This window comes from Anopheles gambiae, chromosome 3 (assembly GCF_943734735.2).
Source record: "Anopheles gambiae chromosome 3, idAnoGambNW_F1_1, whole genome shotgun sequence".
In the NCBI taxonomy this organism is placed as follows: Eukaryota; Metazoa; Arthropoda; class Insecta; order Diptera; family Culicidae; genus Anopheles; species Anopheles gambiae.
The window spans coordinates 68,948,039-68,975,022 of NC_064602.1; the positions used below are offsets into that span (position 1 = coordinate 68,948,039).

General features: G+C 42.6%; 1 protein-coding gene across 4 annotated transcripts in view; it reads right to left on the reverse strand.

Annotated features, from left to right (window-relative positions):
- Positions 1-26,984, reverse strand: part of LOC133392704 (protein O-mannosyl-transferase TMTC1-like) — a 157,736-nt gene that overhangs the window by 33,421 nt on the left and 97,331 nt on the right. For all 4 annotated transcript variants that reach the window (XM_061653358.1, XM_061653360.1, XM_061653356.1 and 1 more), the window contains 4 exons: positions 18,072-18,249; positions 9,376-9,449; positions 4,738-5,058; positions 4,468-4,657 (listed from right to left, as the gene is read on the reverse strand). In XM_061653358.1, coding sequence (XP_061509342.1) covers positions 4,468-4,657; positions 4,738-5,058; positions 9,376-9,449; positions 18,072-18,249 — 763 coding nt within the window. The remainder of the gene's footprint in view (positions 1-4,467; positions 4,658-4,737; positions 5,059-9,375; positions 9,450-18,071; positions 18,250-26,984) is intronic.

Below are 26,984 nucleotides of genomic sequence, written 5' to 3' on the forward strand. Positions count from 1 at the left end.
GTACTCGATAACATCCCGGCATTGAGTCGACCCGGGCCGCTACGACAGCGCTAGTTGGGTTTATTTCGGTGATCATATGTCGGTGTCGTCACCGAGAACAACAATTTATAGCTGACGTAATCCCGATTGCAACTGTCGGAGCCCGGAAGCGCGGTGTCGGAAAACCAATACCACCCAGACCCCGGGACCAGAGACCTGTCAATCAAGCAGCTCGGTCGAGGTAGTCCGCAGCAGGCCCGCAAACAACTTGACTCCGTAGAGCTCTCAGTCTCTCGCTTTCTATTTCTAAGGGATGCTGAGGCATACTGTCGCCCGAAATTTATGGCACACTTTTGCCGAAAAACATGACTACCCATCCGGCGCGTTTTTGATTACCCTGGTCCTCCTCACAATAAGCCCTCAGTATTCAGCAGGTCCAATGAGGTCTCGCTAGGCCGAAAAAGTAAAAGTTACATAAAATGTCATTTATCTAATTCACTTATCAATTTACTGCTGCTACACGAGACTCCAGGCTGCTGCTGCTGCCGGCTGCGAAAGCCACAGCGTGGAGTCAGATTTCTTTCGCCGTGCTCGCATCACTTTCCTGCGCGGCTGCTTGAACCGTTCCCGGTGCCGTTTGCAAAACAAGAATGGGTTTAGGTGGCGCGGGTACCAGTCCGAAGGTAGCACCTCTTGCCGTTGCCCGTTCCGCATCAAAGTGTTGATCGTAGAGCGTCTCATCAATCAACAGCCGCACATAACAATACATAACAAGCGGCTGTCGAGTGAACGGGGCGTTGGGACGAAGCGTATCCACCACCCGCAGCAACAACGCCAAACCATCGCAGGCGCATGCAGGGAAGAGAGTTGTCCTGATTGATTGATAACACATAACACGATGCGAGGGGTTTATGTGTGTGTGTGTGCGTATTTGGTCGCGGCACATCATGACAGGCGTTGGCGTGCGTGTACCCCTAGCGCACATCCAATAAGGGGCTGCGAGTGGCTTAAGGGCAGAAATGATACATACGATGCTTGTTTGGTGGGTGAATTTGCGTAACATTTGGACACTGTGATTGTAGGACGTGGATAAAAAGGGTTTAAAGGGGTTTCATTTAAGAATTAAAAGTTTTTGTAAATTCATGTAAATTCATTGGAATAAATGTTTGTGCTTTTTTCAACGCCTAGAGTTATGCAAAACCATAAAAATACTACTAAATAAGCAAACTCCTGGAGGTATGCAATATGATGCTATGCTATAACTTTACAGTAAACAAAGGAATAAAAAAACAGGGCAAGCATGTTATTCTAACGACTTCAACCCCATCATTTTCACTAAACATTCAAAAAATGACAAATTGTCCGTCGGCAGCTTTGCTAAGCGCCTCGAGGTAAACAACATGCAATTCTTTAAAATGTATTTTTAACTATTTTGAAAAAAAAAACTAGATGTTTGTTTTCAATTGATCTTCAACATGTAAAAAAGAATACATAAACTAGAAAAACCAAAAAAAATAAAGAAAAATCTTTAAATAGATTATCTGATACATGAGTAAGCTCAGGCATGATAACGTTCTTCGTTCTTTTGTTATTTTTCATTCAAAGATAAACTTGTAAAACCAAGGATTTGTCCTTAAGTAGTCACATTTTTGCCCATTGTGTGCCTCCGGTTGTTTGTGCTGCCAATAAAGTAGCAGCAGCAACGAGCGCCGCTCAAACGAGCTGCCCTGAAATGAGGTTAAAGACGGCTGACGACGGCATGAAACTGATGTTTTCTGGCGAAGGCATTAAAACAGAATAATTTGATGTGGTTCTGGTTGCTGTATCCCCACTTCTCCCTATCCGTTACCATCTTTCTGAGAGTTGCGTACCCGAGTTGTTCCCATTTCGCTAAAAAAAAGGTGCCGACAAAGACGAATAAGTGTGATCGGTTTCGGGTTTGGGTTTTCGGGCCTGTGAAGTGGTCTCACCGAGGTAATGGCCAACGCGTCACCACACTACTTCGGTCTTCCCTCGCTACATTAGCGTGGTGTTTGTGTGTGTGTTCATGTGTTGGGATCAAGGAAATTAGATGAACCAGAACGCGTCTCTGCAAGTCTACCCTCGGCACTGATACGGCACGATACGCACCATGCCAGTGAAGAAAGAGAAGAAGCCAAGAAAAATCTCATCCTAAACGAGAGATAAATCAACAAACGATCTGGCAGGCCGGAAGTCGGTGGCGCTGAGCTGGCAAGAAATGCCTGCACCATTGCGAACCACCACCATCACTTACATCATCAAGGTCTTTATTCCATTTTCGAGTGGTTTTCCCCGCATCGTCCTGCTCTTGATAAGGATTTGCGATGGTGCGAATGCTGCCGGCTGGTCGAAATTAAGACGGGGAGCGATTGGGAAATGAAGCCCATTTGTTCTAATGAGCTGAGTGGATGCCCGAGATTGACTGTATCGCGTCACGGCACATTCACGCACTTCACGTCCGTCCCGGTTTCTAGACGACCCGAAAGAACGCTTCACCCAATCAGCGCTGTAATCTTTTGTGCTGGGCTGGTATTTTGTCAAGCATTGCGAATTGAATTTTGAATTGCCAGCGGCGAGGAATCGATCCGGAGTGCAGAAGAAAATCTCGCTTCATTTTGTTGAAAACTGAAGTCGAGCTCAAGTCTTTCAAAATTCGAGCTTTCTTTTTGTGGGACTGAGTGGAGGCCATGTTACCAGCTTGTCGCCGCTATCAGTTGTCGATGTTTATTCTGATTTTCCTAACGCTTCGGTATTATCCCTTGTCAACATTTTTTTCGCCGATGAATGACAAGCAACTTGCCTCAAAATAAGGAAACATGCAAAATAGAACAAATACTTGAAGGAGATACTTTTAAAGCAACATTATTCAATACAGCAAACTATGGCCTTTTAAATGGCTGTTGAAAAACTAAAGTACTTTTAGATGTGACATTGTTTGATATTATTATGTTTGGTACAAAGGTAATTTATAAAATAATATTTTATGTAACTGAACGATGCATATTTCAAGATATCCCAGAAAAACCAAATCATTGAAACAGGTTTTCATGAAAGAGTTATTTTTAATAAAATTTCTTTAAATACAGGTAAAAACTTTGTAAAGCTTCTAAAACTTATCTTTATTAATGTAAATATATTGTTCTATTGCATACTATCAGGCATTTAGTAACATGCACCAGTGGTAATAAACACTTAGACCAATCTTGTATATCTTTAGGCGCTCGCCAGAAGTCAAAGGCATTAGTTGCATATTGCAGGCAAAAACAAAGCTGAACGTTTTGCATACCAACAGGCGCATTAACACAATCTCGGCGCTGATTTACAAACAGGCACACAATCTCCAAAAAGCCGACCTAATGCACCGATTGCATCGCATCAAAAGCAAAGCAAACTTTATTTTATCCCCCACACTAAATCCTCCACGGTGCACCCGTACGTGAACGTGACGCGTTTGCAAATAGAGCCACGTCTACCCATACCCGGGCAATTAACGTCAATAAGCAGCTTGCAGTGATCAATAAATAATCGATGCATTACATCAATCAATCCTGCCAGTTGTTTTTTTTTTGTTTTTGGTCCTCTGCGTTTGCTGTGAAAAACCCGGGAAGCTAGCACAGTTTTCCGGCCATCCGGTAGCGCTTAGCGTACAGAACTGCACGATGAGGTTTGCCTTGGGGGATGTGAATGAGTCCTCCTATCTGTTTTTGCTGCTGTTTTTTTTTCATTTGCGTCGTTGTTGTTCTGCACTATGAGTATTGATGTTGGTGTATTCGTTTTACTTTCAGCTTATGCTGCCGGTGCAATCGTGAGCGGAAATCGAAAACTGAGCACCGAGCGCGTTTTCCCGGCCACATGATACAATATTTGCACAGTTGATTGCAATCGGTTTGCGCTATCGGATAGGTACCGCGAACGCTATGATGGATGGGTACGTGGATACGCGGACCGAAAGGAATACGTGCAGTTTGGCTGGTTTTGGGATAATAATAACGAGTAAGAGAACGGGAACGGAAACCCCAAAAAAAAACAGCTAGAAAACGCTGCCAACATGCAAAACGCATAAAACCGTGAGCAAATACATTTCTGGGCCCGATGCAATATGAATCAGGATTGGGGACCGTGCTACCTATTGCACCGTGTGTCAAGCGTTCGTGTTGGTTAGTATGCGCCTAGCAGTATGCAATAGGTTAGAATATCGTTTTTGACTGGTAGAAAATCTCATTTTTTGCTTCCTTTTACGGATGGCAGTTTTAGGAATGGATTGGAATGAATCCAAAAACATTTTTTCCTCGATGGCATCCAGATGAAGCGGTCCGTCCCCGGAGCTAAGCTCAAACATCATTGCATTTTTGTTTGATGATCATTTATGTTTGCAACCGTCCATGTATCGATTGCCGCTGTAAAATTGTCTATCTTTTGAACGGGAATGGGAATGGAAACAATAAATAATCGATATGTTTTAATTACCTCACAATCCATCAGACCACGAAACACGAACAGGAGCGCTGCACCGAACGCAATAAACGTGAGCAAATTGCGTGGATCGCTGAGCGTGGTAACGAGCGGGATCGAACCCATCTGCCAGTCGTGACTGAGCGTGGAAGGGCACAGCAGAAGCCACCAGTTGAAGGCGGCCAGATAGCAGAACGTTAGCAGGCTACGAGGATAAAACAAAACGCATTCGATTAGAATTAAATGTATTTCTGTGTATTAATCAATCGGTGGGATTGGTCTTACCGCACGTAAAGATTCGGATGGAAAGCGGTCGGATTGTCCTGCTGCGAGAAACGCGGCAGCGAACCCTGCAGCAGGGCCAATCGGACCGCTAGCAGGACGCCCATTGAGAGCAGTACCCGGGACACTCGGCGGCCAAACTGATGCGTCTCCTCACTCCAGCGCATGTCCTGCATGGTGCGCTTCAGGGCGGGCCAGTTGCGATAGGTGTCGTACGCAACGTTTAGGAGAAACACGGTGATGCCCGTCTCTTTCGCCAGCATGCTCAGCCCCCCGAGTACGATGCTGAGCCAGATCGAGTTCATGTCGGGCTGATGGGAACGACTGGAAAAGGAAAGAAATGGAATAAAAAAGCGCTTGAGAAATGAAACGTCACACCAATTCCTAAAAATTGTCACTGATCAAAAAAGGTTTAAAGTCGTTTAAAGTTTGTTGGTCTGTTGTATGTAAAATAATACAATTTAATGGAAATATGACAGTAGTAAGTCAAATGTAAAACATCAGCAGCTTTTTTATTGAATTAAAACGAAGGGTAATAATAAATCTTAAACTACTATTTTAAGGGTTGTGATGGGACAAGCTAAAAGGACATACAACGCCTAAATGTATGCATTTTTACCAAAATGTTATTTTGTATCACCATATTGCATAAAAGCCGGAGCTCGATGACGACATAGATCCAAGTTATTTCATGACACAAATATTTTATGGCAAATTAAAGATAACTACTTTATTGCCTAAATGTATGCAATAAAGCTACAAATTTCCGTTTCCAAACTAGTTTTGTTGTGCAGTCTGCCCCAAGCCACATGTCAAGTCTTTCTTTCCTTCCATTTTGAACATGTCACATGGCAGAGTATGTTATGAATTATTTTAACATCCAAGTATGATTATGAAAAAAAAAAAACAGTATGAGTGGCAAGTGACATAACGCTTTCAGTCAACACAAGAGAACAAAAACCTAATAGAAATGAAATTACACTTTCGCTTTAAAACGTCGTTATGATTGATTTTAAAAACAACTTTTACAACAGTTGTCACTGACAGATAAACCAGCAGTTTGGTTAATACGATTGTCTGTTCAATACTTTATTTCCAGCACACCTTTTTTGTCATATCTCGCAGCAAATTACTCTTTAATTGTGAAGTTGACTATTTTGTTTCCATTTTGTTACCATCATGGCTGATTCAATTGCGAAAATTTAAACCTCCCTTAAAAAACTGGCACATAAGCTATGGCGGGAAAATGTTAAATAATGAAAGTACGCCCTGTAAGCTGCAACAAAAATTAAACTAACGAGCTCAACCAGCAAGCAAACCATCCGATAGCAAATGGAACACGGTAAAGGGAACTTGTAATCCATGAAAAAGACGGAAGCCACGCTTTCCATGCCGTTCGCAACGTTGTGGTCCGATCCGATTGAGGTTTTGTCTTTGTCCCATTTGAGATGAGTTTTCACCCGCCCTCCACGCGTAGTAGCGCATCTGTGTCTTTGCTGCATCATCCACACCAGCAAGCAGAAGCAAAAGAAGTTGGTGGTGCATTGTCATTTTCTTTCGTAAGTAGCACTCATCCGGGTTTTGGCTTGCATCGTTGTCTTGTTCGAATGCTTCGTTTGCCGTATTGCATTGACATTGCCGCTCTAGGCGGGCTTTCGGCATTGCGGTGGTTGACGAGGTGTGAAGGGAAAAGTTCACTCTTCGTCATTTCCCAACCCTCGGTCATGGTTCGTAAGTTTTCTGTCGGGTGTTGTCTCATTTTCTTAAAACACTAACCATACTGGTTCACCAGTCAAGTTTTCTTTTTTAAAGTTATTTTACTTGTGCCTGTGAGTGTATGTGTGTGCGCGCGTTGTGTCCTTTTTGCGCTCTTCATTGAGAGTTGTTTTCTTTCTCTCTCGTCATCTACGGCTAACTACGCTACAAGAGCTATATCCTTAAACAATGCACAAACAGAAAACTCTGTCATGCTGTAATAGCATTCAACTTCTAAAGTTGATGCAGCGGGGCATAGGAAAGAGAACAAGCGAACGAGGAGTGGACTGAAAAATAAAAACAAGTAAAGAAAACAGTCCCAGCAAGATGCCAACGATGCGGCGGAAGGGAAGAGAACGCGACGGGTGCACAGTGTGTTTAAACATTAAAGAAGTGCCTTACGACACTACGCTTCTTCGGGCAGCAGCTGGTATTTTTACAATTGTTTTTCCTTTGGTCAGCGCCCGGTTCACCGCCCATTGGCAGCTGTTGTTTTTGAGTTTCGTTTTTGTTTTTACTATTGTTTGTCCGTTTGTTCTGTCTATTTACGCTACTGTCAGCAGCTGCCCAGGCCGCAAAGTCATCGTTGTTCATTTTAATTAGAAAAACAGTCCCAAACACACACACACACACACACTGACATGAACAGGCAGAGAGACTGTTGCTCACTTGCCCTATCCGAGTCTTTTAACAAAATTCGCATGAAAGGATCAACAGCACACACACACAGCGATCAAAAACGCTTCAAAAAGGTCAACACCTCAAAATTGTGCCAGTGCGCCTAACAGTATGCAAGCATGAAATCCGACATTCGCTTCGCCTACCGCCCTGCGCACAGGCGCCGGCAGAAGGAAATTAAAACGTCGATCTGCTTTACCCTTCGTGAATAATTCATTCCAGGAAGGGTAGTGACGGCACCCGTCTCGGGATCGTTTTTCCATTCCAAGGAAGTCGAGAAAGGGTTAGCGCGACGTGAGTAGGGAGCTGGCGAGGTTTTAGTGAGCAATTGGTACGGTCAAACACACTAATTGCTTGAATTATGATGACCTATCAGTAAAACTTTTCACCCGCTTTCTTTTCCTCCCTGCGGGGGAGAAAGAGGGAGTATATAGAAGGATACAGATTGGTGCAACCTTTCCATTGCCTAGTCTCTTCTCCCTTCCCCCAGCACCACCGAGCACACGTCACTCGCAATTAAAGTTGATGGAAACATTCCTCAAAAGGCACTAAAATCGTTCGGACGTGTGGACCCTCTGCTCCTTCGTTCAGATCAAAGCACAGCCCATGCCTCGCGTGCTTTTACGAGCTCTCCCTCTGTATTTTTTTCTGATTTCCCTTTTTTATTATTTACCGACCAACACTCCGGACCTCCGGTCGTTTGTGTGGCGTAGGAGAAAACGTTTTGCCTCTTAGGGCTTTTTCTTCTTGCTTCTACAAACTGCTGCCAATTGAGCAATTATGCTAAATGCGTATGAATTTAAGTTCCATTCGACTACAGAAAGGCCTCTCTTTTGCTGGACTGTCTCTCTCTCTCTCACTCTCTCTTTCTGATCGGGGCCTAACATCTCGGCTGGAAAGGGTTTGAAAAGGGTGGTGCTTTCGGGAGAACAAAAGCAGGGGCGAGGCGCATTAAAATTCGACAACCGCTTGCCAAACCCCGTTCGCCAACCGTACCGCACGGTGTGGAGTTTTTTCCTTATGAAATTCGCAATAGAACTTTATCCACTAATGCTAATGGTTCTTGGAAAGGTGGAGCAAAGGAGTAAAAAAAGAGTAAGCCTTTTAAAAGGTGCCGAAAGGATTTGACTGTTGTGCTGCTGGCGTACATGAAAAACGTATTTAAATATTCATTCGAATGCTGCAAAGCTTGATCATTGATGAGCTGTAGTCTGAGTTGTGGGGAAATAAGAGTGCTCGTAACTAAACGAAAGCAATATCTGTTATGCATTTTCAGAAGCTAAGGAACAGAAATGCTCTTACAATCATCACCCCAACACGAAGAGAGCAAACGGATTTGCTGCTAATGCCTTGTGCACTGGTGTGCGTAGATTCTTCTGTGCCATTTTTGTCCCACCAGTACCTCCATCAACTCTTTTGCCATTACTCTTTCTTTGTTAATCCTGTCCAGGCAGTATGGGCGAAAAACTTACTCCAACAAGAAATGAGAATAAGTGAGCTAGTGAATACACACCGAGCCAAACTTTTAACACCTTCTATGCCCCCTGCCAAAAAAAAGGAGTTCCTCGCCGGTGGTCAAATAACACATCTTTATCTCTTCATCGTGTGCGTACGAACAAGTCCGTTTCTTTACCAGCGATCGCTCTATCACTTTTCCCAAACTGACACGCTGGATGGGTTGTGTTGTTAATCCATCCAGGCATAGAGGAAGCCCCGTACCGTCGGATCATGTGCGCCGGAATGGAGCAACTTTTTGCCATGACGACCGTCCGGGGAGAGATCACGGACAGCCGCCGCTGCTCGGCTAGAATACAGATGCATGCTTGACCTCTTTTTGACGTAACCGTGTGGGATTCATGTTTGTACTTTCCCAAGGGGGCCGGTTGGTTCGGGATTAGTTTCCCCGGGCTGCGGCTAGCACAAGAACAAGACAACACACCAAACTTTCTCTCAAGATGAGGGAACTATCCTTCGAGAATCGTTTCGTAAATTGAACGTTTATGATTTGCCGTTCCTGCTGAGCGGTGGTGTGGATGTGCTAGGGCGTAAATCGTAAGCGCTTTCTGGCGAGCGGCTTTTCATGAGTGGATTTGTGCTTTTTTCCATCTCTTGTTTTTGTAGTTAAAGCCCGCCGTACGCACACTGCATAATGTCGGGAAGCTAAGCGTTGGGGAACCGGGGCACCATAACTGGAAGCGTCATACTTACCCGTGGTAGACTAGCAGCGAAATTAGGAAGAATATACACGCCAACACATCGGCACGTCCCACGATGCCCGTCACCTGCAGAAAGAAATGTGTGCAAAAGAAAAAGAAGAAGTTCAAGTTAGTTAGGAAGCAATGATTGTGGGAGGGCTGAAAATGTTAAGACATAAAATTTGAGATTTGCCCCGAGCCTGGTGCGAAGCTGAGCACCCGGGTGTCTTTTCGGCGCGTTGGACAACTGGCGGTACTGGCACTGGTCATAAAATGGAATTGGTTTTCAGCATGCCAACGGCGGCGCAAGGAATTTTAAAAGCCAGTGGGGAAGTTAGAAAAAATAACAACAACATAAAGCGCGAATGCTAAGGAAGCTAGCAAAAGTGAGCCGGCGATGTTAAAAATACCGCCATCATTGCGTCATGAAGCCAAAATGGCTAACGTACCGGCGCCGTTTAGGTTGGAACGGTCAATGGGGAAGTTGATTTTAATAGAAAGAGAAAGTAAGCGAAGAATTTAATTGCAAAAAAGAAGAGCATGAGCAACAGAAACAAAAAAAACATTCCTCAAAATCACTATTGTATGCTGTGCGCTGTAACCTTTTGATGGGTTGATGGCGATGGAAACAATAGAAGTTGAATTGCGCTCAAAGTTTTTAGTTCGGTGTATTGTAGTCCCCGTTAAATATTGAAATGTATAATTTAATTTGTTTTTCTGTCAGAATCTTTAACAGCAATACTAGTCAGAGATAGCTAAGCTTTTTATTACATAAGTGAAAATTACAAAAAGTTATTCTTTAAAATATCATAAATAGAATTGCTTAATATCATTAAAACATCATTTCGTTTTTAAAATGGTTTAACATAATCATATACAGGGGCCTTTCACGATAATAGCCTGATATTTTGAATGGAGTTTAGATAAGATTAAGATTATTCTCTAATCTAGATCTAGATTAGCAGTCTAGATTATTTCAGCTTCGAATCCAGAATTAGATTCGAGTACCTACTCGTACCTGAATTTAGAATCAAAGTGTATTTAGACCAGACTTTTTGACAGGACCAGTGAAAACTTTTGCTCAAACAGGCATTCTGGTAGCACAAAACACACAAAACACTCTTAAAATCTTCATTCAGAAGTAGAAGCGACAAAAATCAGCCTTCTAAATACATACACCTTGGGATAAGCCCAGCTGCTTTTGCTATACAACACAGCTGATTGGTTAAAATTTCAGCCTTCCATCTTGAAAGGGGCCCATAGGCAGAAAACATGTTTTTTTTTCAGATTTCTCAATTCTTAGTTACCTTTTGTTTGTTGTATATGAAAAAAATAAAATAAAATAGGTTAAAAATAAAACCTCAAATATTCTTTTACCGTGACTCAATCAATCAATTGATAAATTTGTCCCTTCACCTGAAAAGTTTGACGACTGCTTTTATAAAGCTATCTTGTTTGACAGTTTCTGCTTTGTTACACTGCATCAAAATTGATGATTAAGAGCTCTAGCATCAAGTTTGAACGAAAATGTGATGATTTATTTACTCAATGGTCCAGAAAAGTGTAAAAAATATGCAGCATATTCAATCAATATGTGCAAATTAAATTCGTAGAAATGTAATGTGATATGAACGTAATTCCAAAAAATAGGGAACTACATAAAGAAAGATCAATCAGAAATCAAGGAACATTCCATAATTATGAACAGCATTGATGCTATCTTTGTCGAGCTTAACCCTGTACCGAATTATAAATAAATGGAACGAATAAATGACCTTCAATAAACCAGAACTGAAACAGCGATGATTCCAATTCTGCCACACTCATTATTTGCTCAAAAAGAGATTCGTTCCACGAAAATTCTTTTAAAATGCGGCAAGCCAAAAGTGTTTCGAGCAATTAAAATAATTTATACCTGTGCCTCCCGCAAATTCCCATTAACGCAAGTTATCAATCAAAAGGCCCCCCTCCCATTTCAAGGAAACGATCAACGAAAAACTTCACGCTCAATTCAATTACCGCGAAAAGCGTCGAAAACTCAAACACACACGCACAGAAACAGCAAACCTTGAATTTATTCCCAGCAAGCTCCACAACCTTCCGAAATCACGCCGTCAATCATCGAATCGAAAACATAACGTTTGATTGGCAGTTTTTTTTAATGCAAAAAAAAGCCTAGGCAACTTCGCGCTACCTTTGATGTTCGCCGGGTGATTCCCAGCGCTGTCCATGTTATGCTGTTTTGCATGCCCCAAACCTCGAACACGCTTCAATAGGCACGCTCCTGCGCTGCGGGAAAAAGTTTTCTTGAGACGTCAGGCCACGTTTTGGCCTACATTCGCCTTTGATCAGTCGCGGCTCCGGCGTTCACCGAAAACTATACCGTGTCGGTAGCAGACGTGAACCATATTTTTAAACCTACGGAGCGGCAACAGCTCAACAGGAGCAAAATAGCGCGAGAAAATCGATGCAAAATAATAGCCATCCCAATGGGATGACAGGCCCTCGCTCCCTCTCTCTCTCTTGGTTGGGCTTTATCACTAATGACAACGATTGACCGACTAATTGCCGATTCACGTGAGTCGTACAAAAAGACGAAACGACGCTGTAAATAGAGCACTTCTGCAGGGAAATATTGGAAAGAATGGTGTTGGTTGATAAAATATTGATTCGATTGTCTCAGGTGTCTCGGAAATGGTTGACCGCAGAAGCAACTAAAAAGCGCCCGGTAAGGAGGTTAAATAGCAAATGGTTTGTTTAAATATGCACCTTTCATAAAGTGTTCTCTTTGGATGTTTAAAATGATAAGTTCCAGCGGGCATTGAACAAAAAACATTCGATTTCTTCCTAACCACAGTGTGGATGACGCCCTCTACGACCAACGATCATCGCACCATCGTAATCGTTGCTCATTGACTTTTTGTACCCGTTGGCATCACGAACCTTGCACCGGGAAAGGAGCGCATGGACACCGGAAGACACCGACATCGGCGCTACAGCGAACGGCTAAAGCCCTGGGACATGAAGGGAAACAAATTCCTTCCTGATATCGTTGCCTTCAAACACTTCCCACGGGCGGAGAAGAAACGTGCCGTGGTATTTAACTTGTCAATTTAAGCTCGATCGATTTTGGGAGCGTGGTGCAGCCCGGAGAGCCCTTCCACAGGGTCGGTCACGCTCTGTTTGCAGCTATTAACCAGAGCCAGAGCCAAACTCCCAATGGCTTGGAGACATCGGTGCAATAGTACACCAGTGACAGGCAGATAGACGATAGGTCTAGAGGGAGAGGGAGAAAGAGAAGAACACACACACCCTCTTGTATCTTGTCTGGCTGGATCGATCGAGAGCGACGGCTGCAGAGCTAATCGCACACCATCTTTGACGGCTGATGCACGACGAACGGCAAAGGGACAAGGGCGTCTAACAGCGTGTGGTAAGTGTCAAAGAGCCCTGAATGGGTTGGGATAGTTTTAAGGCGCTCGATCGATTTTCTTCTACCTTCTCAAAACCTGGTCCCGACGGTCGGTGTGCGAGGAAAAGTGTGCGCTTGATTTACTTCGACATCATGGCAAAAGCGATGGCATCGTGTCGCAGCGTTCACTTGTGTGCACTTTACCGAACGAGTACGGGAACAAGGTCTGGGGCGTGGGATGTTGCCTGATAAGCTAGTTTTAAGAGAGCGAGCACACCCGGTGCCCGTCAAGCTGCCGTGTTGCGTGTTACTCCTGACGGAAATCGATCTAAATCTGGTCCCAATCTTCCGATGGCGTTCCACTGGGAAGCGGGAAACATCCCACCAGGGATCGATCCGTCCGGCACGACTCGTTCAATCCAGCAAAGCGGATCAAAGAGATGGAAAAAGTTTCGATTATTTATTGGCTTTCGAGCGAGCGGAAATAGAGGCAGAACGAGAGAGAGAGAGAGAGAGATTTTCGGGGATGGAGTGAAGGTTAGTGTCGGCAAGGTTCAAGTGCTGCCGAGCAAGCAAGGGCAATTGGAGTGTGCTTGTTAGTTTCTTTCTTTTTTTCTTTATGTTTGTCCCTCTCTTTAATGCAGATATGCAAAGTAGTTTGTCTCGTTGAAAGTTCAATTAGGGTTTCCATTTGAGAGCAAGAGGCTGCTAGAATATGCATTCCCGTTCGATAGATACTGCATAAACTATCGTGCCGAGGGCTTTTGGATTTATCCGCTGAAATGAATGCCGATAAATCTAGCATGTTTTGATAGCTGTTTTGTTTTACTTTCGAAGGAAGTTTTAGTGATGCAAATGAGATCGGCGGGATTACCACTGGAAGCAATGTGAGATGATCTGTCTGTTTTTTAGAAGAGCATGAATTTTAAGAGCTTAGAAAATAATCAGTTATTCAATTTTGTCTGGAGTGCAAGTTTTTCGACTAGATTGCAGCTTTTCGACCAGGCGGCTTTACGATACTAATCAGCTTTTTAATATGGAGTTGGACAGTTAGCGGCTGAAAGCAAGCACAACGTGCCAAATTAATGGCTCAGATTTTCAGTCTCAAAATAAGTTTAAAAAGCCGATTCGTGGCAGGTCCGATCAAGTTAGCTCATGACTGATTGAATATTCTTAGCTGAAGCATACATATTATGTCCAGCAAGGTTTTTTTTTTTTTGTTTGAAGTACTAAAAACCATTTCAAACAGTAAGAAATAAACCAAAATGATTTTAAAATACATTTTTGTTTGTACACAATTGCTGAAATCTAATATGGTGGAACGTGATTGTGAAACGGATCTAACCAGGATGATACATATTGTTCCAGTGATGAGCTGACATTCAGCTTGTCGACTAGAAATAGAAAATGGATGAATAATGGAATCTGAATTCATGTGTTGGATAAATCACACTTAAATATGTTTGCATTACTTTTGTATATGTATAGCTACATAGGTAAAGGTACTTATGTATGGGCTGCCTTCAACAGTATTCATTATAAATCAAAAATATGTTAAAGTTTTTTGAAATTTTACAGTAAAATCATCCAAAACAATGACACGAGAATATGAACCCTGCAGATACTACAAATACTACTTCACACCATAGAAGATATTTAAGAAGCTCCATCCAACTGATTAGATAAATCAATTTCATTTCAATGAATCAATCTGTAGCCTTGTTTCCATGTAACGATTTCTGCTTGAAAACTCCTGTCAAAATCATCATGACAACGGAAAATCGAGCGAAGTTCGACGAATCTTTTTCGTGCCATTTTTGCCATCCACTGTAGGCTGAATGGCACGAATTTTTACTTGTAATCTTTTGAGCCTTAAAAAAATCTGTATATTTTGGTATTAGTATTCTTTATAGGTATTGTAATCTTTGCGCTTTGCGGATTTCAAAATGGTATAAACATGTATAATTTCGCGTGAGTTCAGAAATTTTCCATTTTTTTAATTCATAGAAGAATCGTGCCTTTGAAACGCAAAAAGGTTTGTGAATCTTTTTTTGTCGATGTATGTCGATGTCGATGTATCCCTGGGAGAAACAAAGGCGATTGGTCGAATGCACCAAATGAGCAAGTTAGCAGGTATCATTGTCGGATCAACATTCCTCTCTTCAGATAGCAGATCAGACATATCTTGTTTATGCCAAAACGAGAAAGCCTCGTCACACCGCGGTTCAGACTCATGTTTTGAATTTGACCACCCATGTATTTTATTAACATCTCTTCGCATGATTAACATGATTACATGATTACATTATGATTACATGAAACATGATTTCTCTTGATTCCTGTAATTTTTTGGGTCTCTTTCACGATTTATTCACCGTTTCCCATATATTTTTGAATAGTTTCATCATAGTGTTGGTATCGTCCTATTGGACATCAATACAATCGAAGTAAAAAAAAATAGGTAACGTTCAATAAATTGTAGGAACGAGCTAAAAAGCTATGGGAGCCATCCAAAAAAATTTGGGAAAACCCAAAAAACTTCAATAGAGCCCTGAGATGTTCTCTTTCTTTTTGACTGCATATAAAGCATTAACTGACAGGTTTAGCAGAGAACGAACGATTGAATGATTGATGCGATCAAATGATCCGGATCACCTTCAAAAAGACCTGTTTTTAACACCATTAATTCGAACATCACTCAATCGGTCCGTGGAAAGTTACTTTTTCACTTATTACGATTATCATATGAACGATCCATTATGTTTAACACATTTATATCACTGTATACCTGAACTATTGTCAATTACGTCATCTTGTAGTTCTCGGTTGTTGTTTCCTTCGTATTATTTGCTGCTATATTGGCAATGTGCTATCGAATTATAAGTTTTAACAGTAAATTTTTATTCCTGAATGGACTGTCTCCTAGAAGCTACAAAGATAGTTTAAAGCTCTGTAATGAGGCAGCCTCGCTTATCTAACAGTCTCAAGGTCTTGCCAATTGGAATCATTTCAATGTGTTTTTTTAAACACTCTTTACCTTATTTTTCTTGTTTCCTATCCTTACTGAGTAACAGAAATATCTAAACGTCTAGGTTTAATACTAGAATTATTTTAACTGGGCAGAAAACAAACACCTTTGAAATAATGGCTTCCTTATTTGCTCATGTCAATTGAAGATTTTTGTTGGTGTAATATAAAGAGATGAGTCGATCGAATGTATTACATTTCCATTACATTTAATTAATGAAGTCAATCAATGTAATAAATCTAGTGATCACGTGATTTCCAAATATATTTGGAATCACACAATCAAACACGGAAAGCAATGATTCATCTCAAGCTAAGCTAATTAAAGTTCCAACTAAATTCATAATTTTAGAAACATAAAATGGTGGACTTTCTGTTGATAGCTAGCCAATGAATGGTTTTATTTGAATAGACATGAATCTTGTTTGATAAAAGAAGTCAAACCAATTCGCATCAAGCACACTGTTATAGTCAAATAGTCAAATAAGCACAAATTATTGTCCATTTTGCAAGCTGAAGCTTGCTAAATGGACTATAATTTTCGGAACGCACTTGAGAGCGCTACCGTATTCTCGCTTGTTTTGAAACATAAATTATAATTGCGCGACAATATTGTTCGCCATACCAGTCTTGCAAATTAACCTTTTTCGCTTCTTTTCCCGTCTTTCAGTTTCATCGCGCCTTCACAATGAAAAAAAAGTAAAGCCTTACGATAGAACTACAACATCCATCTAACCACTGCAGGGAAAACTATTTCCCAAAACCGTCAAAAATGCCGACTGCGAAACAAAATTCTTCCCAACCGGAACCGAGCTAACAAGGCAAACGTTGCTAACGAAGCAAAACCCGACCTTGCCTTCCTTCTTTGGGCGTGGGACCATCGGTTGGAGCGCTTTCGTTGATTAGCACTGTCCAGCACAAAACGGACCGTGTCCAATTCCCGGTACAGACCTACGGCTTGTATCGAACCTGTTCGTTTGCAAATGTCGCTCCGTCTGTGAGTGTGTGTGTGGGTCTGTGTTTGACGGTGTCAAACCATTGCCTGGTGAGTTGAACCGGAAAAGACGAGAAGGGTGGTAACAACATTCTGAGAACAAGCGACAAAGCCCCCCCCCCAACCGCTTGCTTGTTCGGACAGCAATGGACAGCTGCGAGCGACAATTTTTCATTCGCCCAGCAAAACAAAACAAAACATGTTTCGGCGGGGTACTGGGTGAAACCAGTGAAACAAATTCTCATTCTCACTCCGGCACGGTGCAAAAGGATTTGTCCCCACCGCACCACCACGCCGGGGTGGGCCATGATGTGAAATATTTCATTTGCTTTCGCGACGCTGGTGCAAAATATTTTCGCCTCTCCGGTGGGTTGCCACGGTGGAGACGGTGAAACTTTATTTTACCGCATTCTGTGGGGCAGGAGGTGGAAGAGGGAAGGGTGGCCACGTGGGGAAGGATTTGGACTCTTGTTCTTTTATCCATTTGTACCGATGTTGTGTGTGTGTGTGCGTGTTTTTTTGTTTAATATTTTTCTTGCAGCTTATTTCAACCCCGTTGACGCTTATGGTCTGTTCTTGTCGCACGACACACGATCAAACACACACATACACAGCGGCACACAAATATGAATCAGTTGGGATGTTATTTCAGTTGTTTCTTGTTTTTTATATCCTCCCCCCCCCCTCCCCCTTGCGGTCGGTGGGGCACATTTTTCCGCCATTTTGCCGTTGTCCGTTCCATTCGTCGCGAGGTTCAATTTGCATTCGCATTCTGTTGATTCAATTTCCCATTGCGGATCGCTTTTCCCGAGCGCTCTCCGGTCGAGAGTCATGTCAGTTGGTCTTGTGGGTTGGTGAAAATGAACTCTTCTCCCACCCAAGCCCACTTCTTGGGACGCGCAAAATCCCATTCGTACTACTTCCGACACGGGCCGGGCTAGTCGTGGGTTAAACTAACGAGAACGAAAGGCTTGGGACTTGTCGTCTACATGTCCCTCTGCTTGACCAGTACACCCGGACAGATCGGGTTAGTGGTTTGGCTGCAGAGCAAACCGGCACGAAACGTGCACGAATATCAGTCGCTCCCGGAAGTTTCGTTCGTTTTTGCACTTCCGGGTCGGCTTGTACACTTTGCGGTTGTTGTTTTTTTTTGTCTTTCCTGGTAATGCAAAAGAGCAAACGAACAAAAACGAGAAGAAGGGGAGCAAAGAAATTGAAGCGAGTGGGAAAAAAACAAAGGTTTGCCATGTGCCAATGATGAGCATTTCGTACTTACCGCTTCGGTGTGGATCGGATGGACAGCAAACAGGACGCCGGCCAGGATGGCAAAGTTTTGCCGCAGGCTCGCGATCGTGAGGCAGACGCGCGTGAACAGCACGGTGGCGGCGGCATGTAGCGCCACGTTTGTCGCATGAAACCAGACGGAGCGCAGACCGAAGGTCAGATAGTTGAGGCTAGAGGTGGAGTGCGGAAAGTAGAAAAAGAAAAAAGATCATATAGCAACATTAACACGTGCTGTTGGTGGATACGTTAAGCAATAAGGATGTAGGACAACACGGGAGATTTATAGCATTTTGAAATGAGTTGAATTCATTTAGGCTTTAAGGTATTATATTTGATATCGACAGTTTTAGTAATTGGTATGAAACAGTCTTCTGTTCTTGGATGCGCTCAAAAGATGCTTTACTTAAGAATAACTAAGAATTTTCTTAAACAAATATCAAGTTACTTTAAAATTGTAGCTCTTAAATGTTTCAGAAAACGTCTGTAATTGTCTCCTTTATGAATAAATTATTTTTATCTGTCTTTTACAGTCGTTGTCATTTATGAAGCCCCGTTACACTCAAAGTTTGTGTTTCACTTTGCTTCTAGATGTCTCGAAGTTTAGTACATATATATTTAGTACATAGTCAACATATTGGCTGGTATCATTCCAGCCAATTTTTTTCTTGATGAAACTATGTTGACCATCTTGGGTGTGCGTATGACTCGGACATTTCCTCTGAGAGTTTTCCGATGCCACCACTTGCTCGTACAAAATATTTCAATATACCTATCAGGGCAATATTATCGTTAAGATACTTCTGTCCTTCTAAAAATAATAGTTAATCAGAATTTACGTAGGCGTGATGTACAGATAGGTGAACGCACGTTTGAAGTCGTCCCAGAATTCACCTATCTTGGGTCAAAGGTCAGCAACGACAATAGCATATAAGTAAGGATGCTGGCTGCCAACCGGTCATTCTACAGCCTGAAAAAGCAGTTCACCTCAAAGAACCTGTCGCGACGGACGAAGCTGGGACTATATAGTACTTATATAGTACCAGTACTCACTTCCGTCCTTCTCAAACCTGTGTTGGGGTAAGAGTTGGGACTTATCATCATCATCATCATCATCATCTACAACGTTTCTACAACGCTTCAGTAAAAAATTTTTAGCAACCATCCAGTACGTTGCAAAATATCAGAACAATTAGTAAAAATGAGTCTGGACGTAGGCCACTGCTACGAATGGATTCAATGCTATCAGCCATGATATTCTACCTTTCCTTATCTCGATTTATGTTTCGATCCCGATTTGTAGTGGGGTCGTGTAAAAGTCGTGTGAGGTACCAAATATCAACTATGTTCCCCAATTTCTGCTTTCTATGGTGCAGTTTTTGATGTGCTGTGCTATTATTGTCTGGAATCCATTCCACGGGCGGTTCCGTGGTACAATCGTCAGCATGCACGATATAACATCATGCCCGTCGTGCGTTCAAGCCTCATATAGGCCTCCTCCAGGCTACCGAGACTTATTTAGTACACCGGTGGACAAAAAGATAGGAAAAAAATTTGTTGTGTGTTTTTTTGCGTGCAATAGGTGTGTCATCGCCAACAGTTGTTGTTGTTGTTAGTATGGTTTAGAGAGGCTTTGGCTTCTGCGGAGTTCGTTGGCCTCTTATCGCCAACAGATCGAGGCGTATGTTGTTGTTAGTATGGTTTAGAGAGGCTTTGGCTCCTGCGGAGTACTTTCGCCTAACGTTCGAGGCGTACTGAATTTGCAATCGCTGTTTGTTTGCCTTTTATACTCGCATTTGTGGTGCGCTACTTATCTGAGTTTTGAGTAACGGCAGCGTTTTTCGGTAGTATAAAAAGAGATCAAAACCGTGTTGCGCTTCATTCTTCATTCAGTGGTAAAGGTGAAAGTTTGCGATTTGAAAATTCCACAAGTTAATCATGGGTCGCGGAAAGCACTGCACTCCAGAGGAGCGGAAACATATTCAGGGTTTGTATCGTGAGAACGTGCCTATCAAAACCATCTGCAAGGCGTTCGGCCGTTCGCGGACGTTTGTGGACAACGCCATTCGTAGCGAGGCTACGGGTAAATCCTCAGGTCGTCCGCGAAAAACAACTGCTGACGTTGACGCGCAGATGGTTGAGATAATCAGGGCGGACCCTTTCAAAACTTGCAATCGTATTAAGCAGGAGCTTAGATTGCAAGTTTCGGCGAAAACGGTGTCGCGCCGTTTACACGCCGGTGGGTTCTGTGCCCGGAAACCACGAAAGGTTCGTAAGCTAATGCCGCACCACGTAGAAATGCTCTTCGGTTTGCTGAAGAGCATTTAGCTGCATCCATCTTTTGGTGGAGCAAAATAATTTATTCGGATGAGTCCAGAATCAATCTGGATGGTTCGGACGGCACTAAATACGTCTGGCGCCTTCCTAAACAGGCGTATCATCCAAAAAATACTATAAAAACCCTAAAGCACGGAGGCGGCCACGTAATGGTGTGGGGCTTCTCCTGGCACGGCCCGGGTCCTTTGTTCCGTATCAAAGGGACACTGAACTCGGAAGGGTATAGAAACATACTACGTCGTAAGATGTTGCCACACGCCCGACAAAAATTCGGAGACGAAGAGCATTACATCTTTCAGCACGATAACGACTCAAAGCATACATCGCGATTAGTTAAATGTTTTTTGGCAAACGAGGATGTGCAAGTTCTACCGTGGCCTGCGTTGAGTCCAGACCTCAACCCGATTGAGAATCTGTGGTCAACTCTCAAGCGTCAGCTTAAGAACAAGCATGCACGTTCTGCCGATTCGCTATGGAGACGCTGCAAGGCTATGTGGAAACGCATAGACAGAAGCGAATGCGGCAACCTCATCGGCGATATGGCCCTACGCTGTGAGGAAGTGATAGCGAATAACGGTCAACACATTGTCAGCAACACTCATGACTGAAACGAAGCTCAAATCAGCTCACGTACACAACTAAGTGTTGGACACAGGACCACCCTGTGTGCAACGCAGGACAGTTAACTGTTATACCTCTAAACGGAATAACCCTTTTCTGACCTACACACCTCTGTTATATGAACTCGGACCATTTTGTGTCAAATAAAACTTCCTTCTTCATCATCACTCCAATCGAACCACACGTACTTTTGTCTATTCTTTTTCCTACGGCACTGCAATCTCTAACACTGGGGGCCTTCACGATTCTAGTTAGTTTTTTGTATGAAGTTTGACAGTTGGAGGCTGAAATCATGTAAACAATCCATACAAAACCACACAAAAAACTAGCCTGCGATTTTCAGTCTAGAAAATTTTAGCTTAAAAGCTAGAATTAGATTCGAGTACCTGCTCGAAAACACGGTTTTGTTTACATTTATCCCAAGGTGCATTAAAGAGATCAGGTGGTGGAATCTGGAATCAAAGTGTATGTAGTCCAGGTGGTCACATAGCATTTTTTCATAATTAATTTTGAACATCACTTTTCGACAGAACGAGTGAAAACTCTTGCTCCAACGAGCTTTCTGGAGGCTTGACGAATACTCAAAATACTCTTACAATCTTCATTCAGAAGCAGAAGCGATAAAAATCAGCCTTCTAAATTCATACACCTTGGGATAAGCCCACCTGTATATTATACTCAATTAGATAGCTGCTCGAAAACTGCTATACAATGCAAACAGCTGACAGGCTGAAATTTCAGCCTACGAATTTCAAACGGAAAGGGCCCCACTAACATAATATGAGGTGAGACTTAAGCAGTTGATGGATCAATCATATGCTTGGTGACATTACGTTTAGAACCCAAGTATTGGTCACTCACTTAGTCACGATATTTCTGTTTTGTCGATCAACTGTGTCTGACCAACTGCGTCTCACCTCTGATCATCACAGTAGAACTCGTGACGCTGACATAATTTTGTTTCAACCGCCATATTTGAACAGAATGTGTAATTGAATTACTCCAATGTTTTTAAAAAACATTTTCTTCCCTCGAAAAAAAGGTTGTTCTTCAAATGTGACACTTAAGTTATCCAACATCTGTTCCAATATCTTGTGTAGGAGTTCAAACATGAGTGAATTTGAGGCCACATTTGGTACGGACGGTTGTATTACGGTAGCTTCTTCCTTCTACTGGAGTATGACGATATTTTGTAAATAAATTTGATGTTTAGTCTACGGAGTTTTAAAGCACTCTCTGTCTTATCATCTAAAAAACTCTTTTTAAATTGAAGATGATATAAAAAAGCAGGATATTTTATAATATTTGACAGGGATTGATTTCTGTAAGATGCAACATTTTCTATCATGGGTTAATTATGGGATTTATTCACATTCTACACATATCAGTAATACACTTCACGGCATCGAGAGAGACAAAGGAACTATTGAAACCTTCCAAAAACCATATACTTCTAACTGACACATGATCATCCTAACTATTACGTATACCATGTATTTGAATTTCTTGGTACAGGTTATTGGGAGCAGCCTTCATGTCGGAAATTTGAAGCACAAAGCAGCAAGCACATAGCTAAGACTTCATGTTTCATACCGGAAAACAATAGATGTTGTAATAATTCACAACATCTAATCAATCATCAGCAGATCGGCTTCCAAAGTCCCTATACAAACGATCCTAGCCAGGTGCGTCAATCCGATATCACTCGAACTGGACAAAATGTACTGGAACGCGCATCGAGCGAAGGAAATCAATCGGTGGTAATTAATAGCTAGCCAGCGCACAGCAAACCAACAGCACCGATCAATCTGCTCCGTCCCACATACCACCCGCAAGCGTCTTGCGCGGAACATTGCACTAGAATTCAATAAATAAGCCAAACAAGCGATCACAGCCACGGCCGCTTTGGCCGAGAGTTATGACACAAGTCAAATAGCACAGCGCACAGGGAGAGCCTTGGGTAAACAATAAAGGGGTTGAGATGGGGAGGCTTCGAGGAGGAGCAATGCGTTAAAGCGTTCGCCGGCACGCTCTGGAGTGCCACCGTGGTGAGGACGGTCGCGCGTAACAATAACAATTGCAAACTGCAACCTTCTGGTTCTTGGGAAATGTGAACAGTAAGTGCACATACACACCCACATATACCGACAGGTACAAACCACACAGTCACACACACACACACACATAAATCGAACTGTGGAAAACGGATGTTGTTCTCACCATACCCACCCGCCCACCCGTGGTGGGTGGTGGGAAAAGTTACTGGCGAAGGAAATGTGCTGCCACTAAATGGTTTCTCCCTTTATCGCCGCCTTCATGCGCCTCGATTGGTATCGACCCCGGTGTGTACGAGTTTGTGGCATTGTTTGGCCGTGGCAGCCGTAAAGCTGAAACATTAACCGATTTAGTCTACATGACCGCAAATGGCTTACCGATTCCGGGTTCGGATGGGTGGGTAGGTGGGTTCTTGGTGCGACCAAACCGGGCACACAATTTATGGCACATGAAGGGGTTCGGTTTCCGGCGTTTTGCCCGGCTTCAACCCGTGCTTCGCTGCACATAAGCGGTATTTAGCAACGGGGCCACAGTCAGCACGGCAGCGTGTGCGTGCGGTTGAGAACTTCCCTTCCCTCGCCGCTTTGCTTCTTGCCTCTGTTCACTATTCTTTACACTGTTTTCCCTATTTCCTGCTTTGGTGCTTCTCTTGCCCGGGCGCCGGTGAAGCATGAAAAGTCTTTATTTATTCATCCGTACGCACGCAGATCGATTCAATGCCCCCAGACCGTTGGCCATTGCTCCATGGGTTTTTGACACACACACTCTCACACACACTCTCTCACAGCATAACAGAGAAAGCGAGCTCGCTGGAGGCCGCTTCCCGTTATCGTTTTGATTTTATTGCCAACTTAATTGCTATCTAGATTTATGTTTACACGTTATGAATTTCCTTCCGGTTTTGTGGGAAGCTGGTTCTCCCCACTGCTTCTCCATCAGCAGACGTTCTCCCCTACACCGCGGGCAACGCTTCCGTCTGACCGGTCTGACCGGTTTGACAATCTAAATCACTGCATTCCCGAGACCGTCGGTTTTCCCCGGACTGATTGATGGTCTGTGTATGTGTGTGTATGTGTGTTTGTGAGGCGAATCCGCTCGTCTCGTAGATCAAGATTCGTCCTGGACAGGATATGTGTATGTGTTGTGTGTTGATTGGCGCCAACATCATGGAATGACCTGCCCGAGACTGTCAGACACATCTCGGACCGAGTCCTAATTGTGAAACGAGTGACGGCTTTGCTGCGGTAATATACGACCCTTCCCGCGTGAAGGATTGTGTGAGGATGGATGTATGAATGGCTGGGTGGTTGCCATCACCATCACCAGCACCCACCGTCGTGATTGAATCCATTTCAATAATGAACCATAAATTGTTGCGCTTCACTTCCACGCAAAAGCTCGCCCTTCAATGGACGTTTAAGGATGGGCAGTAGCTTTGCTATGTTATTTTAAATGTGTTTGTTGTGCGGAGCTGCATTGGACAGTTTTGTCAGACAGACTATGTTAAATGTTTTCGTTTGATTTAGTTTTGAAACAGTAGACATTTTGTTTTCAAATTGCTCGTTTAACTCGTTTAACGAGTATTACATTGAATCAACATCATTACAAAACCTAAACAATGAAAATCATTCAAAACAAATAAGGAAACAATTTTGTATGATTTTTTTTCTCCATAAAATGTTCCTAAAAATGCTGCTTATTTTATATTACAGATAGACAAAAATAAACAAGGCAACATTTGTAAATGCTTGTTCATAAAAAAAGATGTGTCAATCGTGTTTATTTGACTCTTCAATGAAAACAAATATTCAATGTGAGTTTTTAAGCATTAGATATAGAATATTTTGTAGATCTTTCCGTTTCCTTTTTTTAATTTTTAATTGATATGATAAAAGGAGTTTGATTTTGCAAAAATGATTATGCATAATACCACATTTAAAATCCATCCTGCAAATTCCATGTCAATTTCCCTTTTTGTGATGTGTGCACGAAATTGTTATTAAACATTACATGGTACACGATTCCGCTCTCGAACCAACCAACAACTTATGTATGTGTGTGTGTGTGTGCCCGGGTAAAACACACACCAAACTTTCCTTTCCTTACTCGCTACAGAACTCTCCGTGTGTTGTGCAAAGCCAAAGTTTCCCTTACAGGCGCGCTCTTCGTTATATGCATTCTCGCAGTTCGCCCCAGCAACTTCGACTTTGACTTTGCACAGGCTCAACGGCTGCAATGCCACTTACTCATAAGCTTCAATATTAATTAAATTCCACGATGTAGCACACACATACACACACACGCGCACGCTAACATGTATGCATGCAGGGAAAGACAAGGGCTGGCGCGTGCGCTCTCGGCAAACTCGCTCTTAATAATTCCATCTCGATTCCAGCTCAACCATCATTCCTCTTTCCTGCCCATCCCGAAATCAAAGTCAATCAGAGCCACTCGAGTGTGTCTGTGTGTGTGTGCGATTTCGTCCTCTTGAACAATATAGCAAAGGGGGCCGAATTTTCGAAATGCTTGCTACCGAAGTTTAGTAACAACTGACTGTACTACGTCGATGATGCTCGTGGATGCTCTTGTTGGCCAGGCCACATCGACAGAGTGGATTATTTCAATGCCCCGTGTGAATGCTACCGAGGCCAGTAGTGACGGTGGTAGCTTGTTTGGAAGAAAACCACAACCACCATTATGCACGCGCTCTGCGCTAAATTGCTGGTTGATTATATTTCATTATGCGTGCTGTAACGATAAGCTGCGGCGAAGGATGGCAAGCGAAGGAGTTGTGAAGTGCGGGCAGTGTGTCATGTTGCATTGTACCAAACAGGGTAAAGTGTTTGAAAATTGATGAATTAATTATTATGCAAGCAGGGAGGCGTTTTCTCAGCGTGCAAAGGGAAACCGTTGCACTGGTAGCAGAAATGTTTGCAACCGGGTTCGATTGCAAGAGGTGATGATTGTGCGGAAGCGGAAACATCAAATACTAATTGAAAAGTTTGTTTGGGAGATGTAAATGATAATATTAATTCTAAATAAACATGGCATAGTTATTAGGAGCTTCTTTTAAAACAAGAAGGAATTGTTTAAATCGTAATTCTAAAGGCTAATGCTGATATCCATACGGGCCACCTATACGGATCTCGCTTGGAAGTATTTTGATGAATTATAAGAGCAAATGTAAAATGAATCATCTTGTTGACTCTATATTTTTTACTGTTTAGCAGAACTGAGACACATGTACTTTCAAACATACCAACATCAACTCAACCTGATAAAATACGGATAACGAATGTGTGAATGGAGCGAATTGTCGACTAAATCTCGAGTTGGGTTAATATCGTCTAAAACTTAACAAAACATACAGGTTTTCCAAGGAGTTCTCGTAGGTGTGAGCCTCTTTATTGACTCTTTCTTACGCGAAATGAACTTAATGCAAAGGGAATTGGACTCTATAGCACCCTTGTTGGACAAATGCAATAAGAATTTCCAAGGAGCCTGTTCAAAAAGAATGCCATAGAGTCCAATTTCCAACAAATGAAGTTCACTTCTCATAAGAAAGAGTCAAAAAAGTGTCCCACAACTATGAGAACTGCTGAAAAACCCTGTATTTATGTTATTCAAAAGTACAGAATTACATTTATGTCCAGGGGCGGATTAAGCACTACGCAAACTAAGTGGTCCAAAAAAAGGGACAATCCCCTTGCTCATAAGTAAATTTGCTTCTCAATTCTTCTCTAGTTTAGTATTCCTCGTACAAATTCTTGCTCGTTACTTTAAAAAGGCCTACATTCTATTTAATCTGCCACTGTTTATGTCAAGTGATATGATGAGTTTTATCTATCTCGAGAGCAAAAACCAGTTATGTTCTATTCGTATTCTTAACAATCGT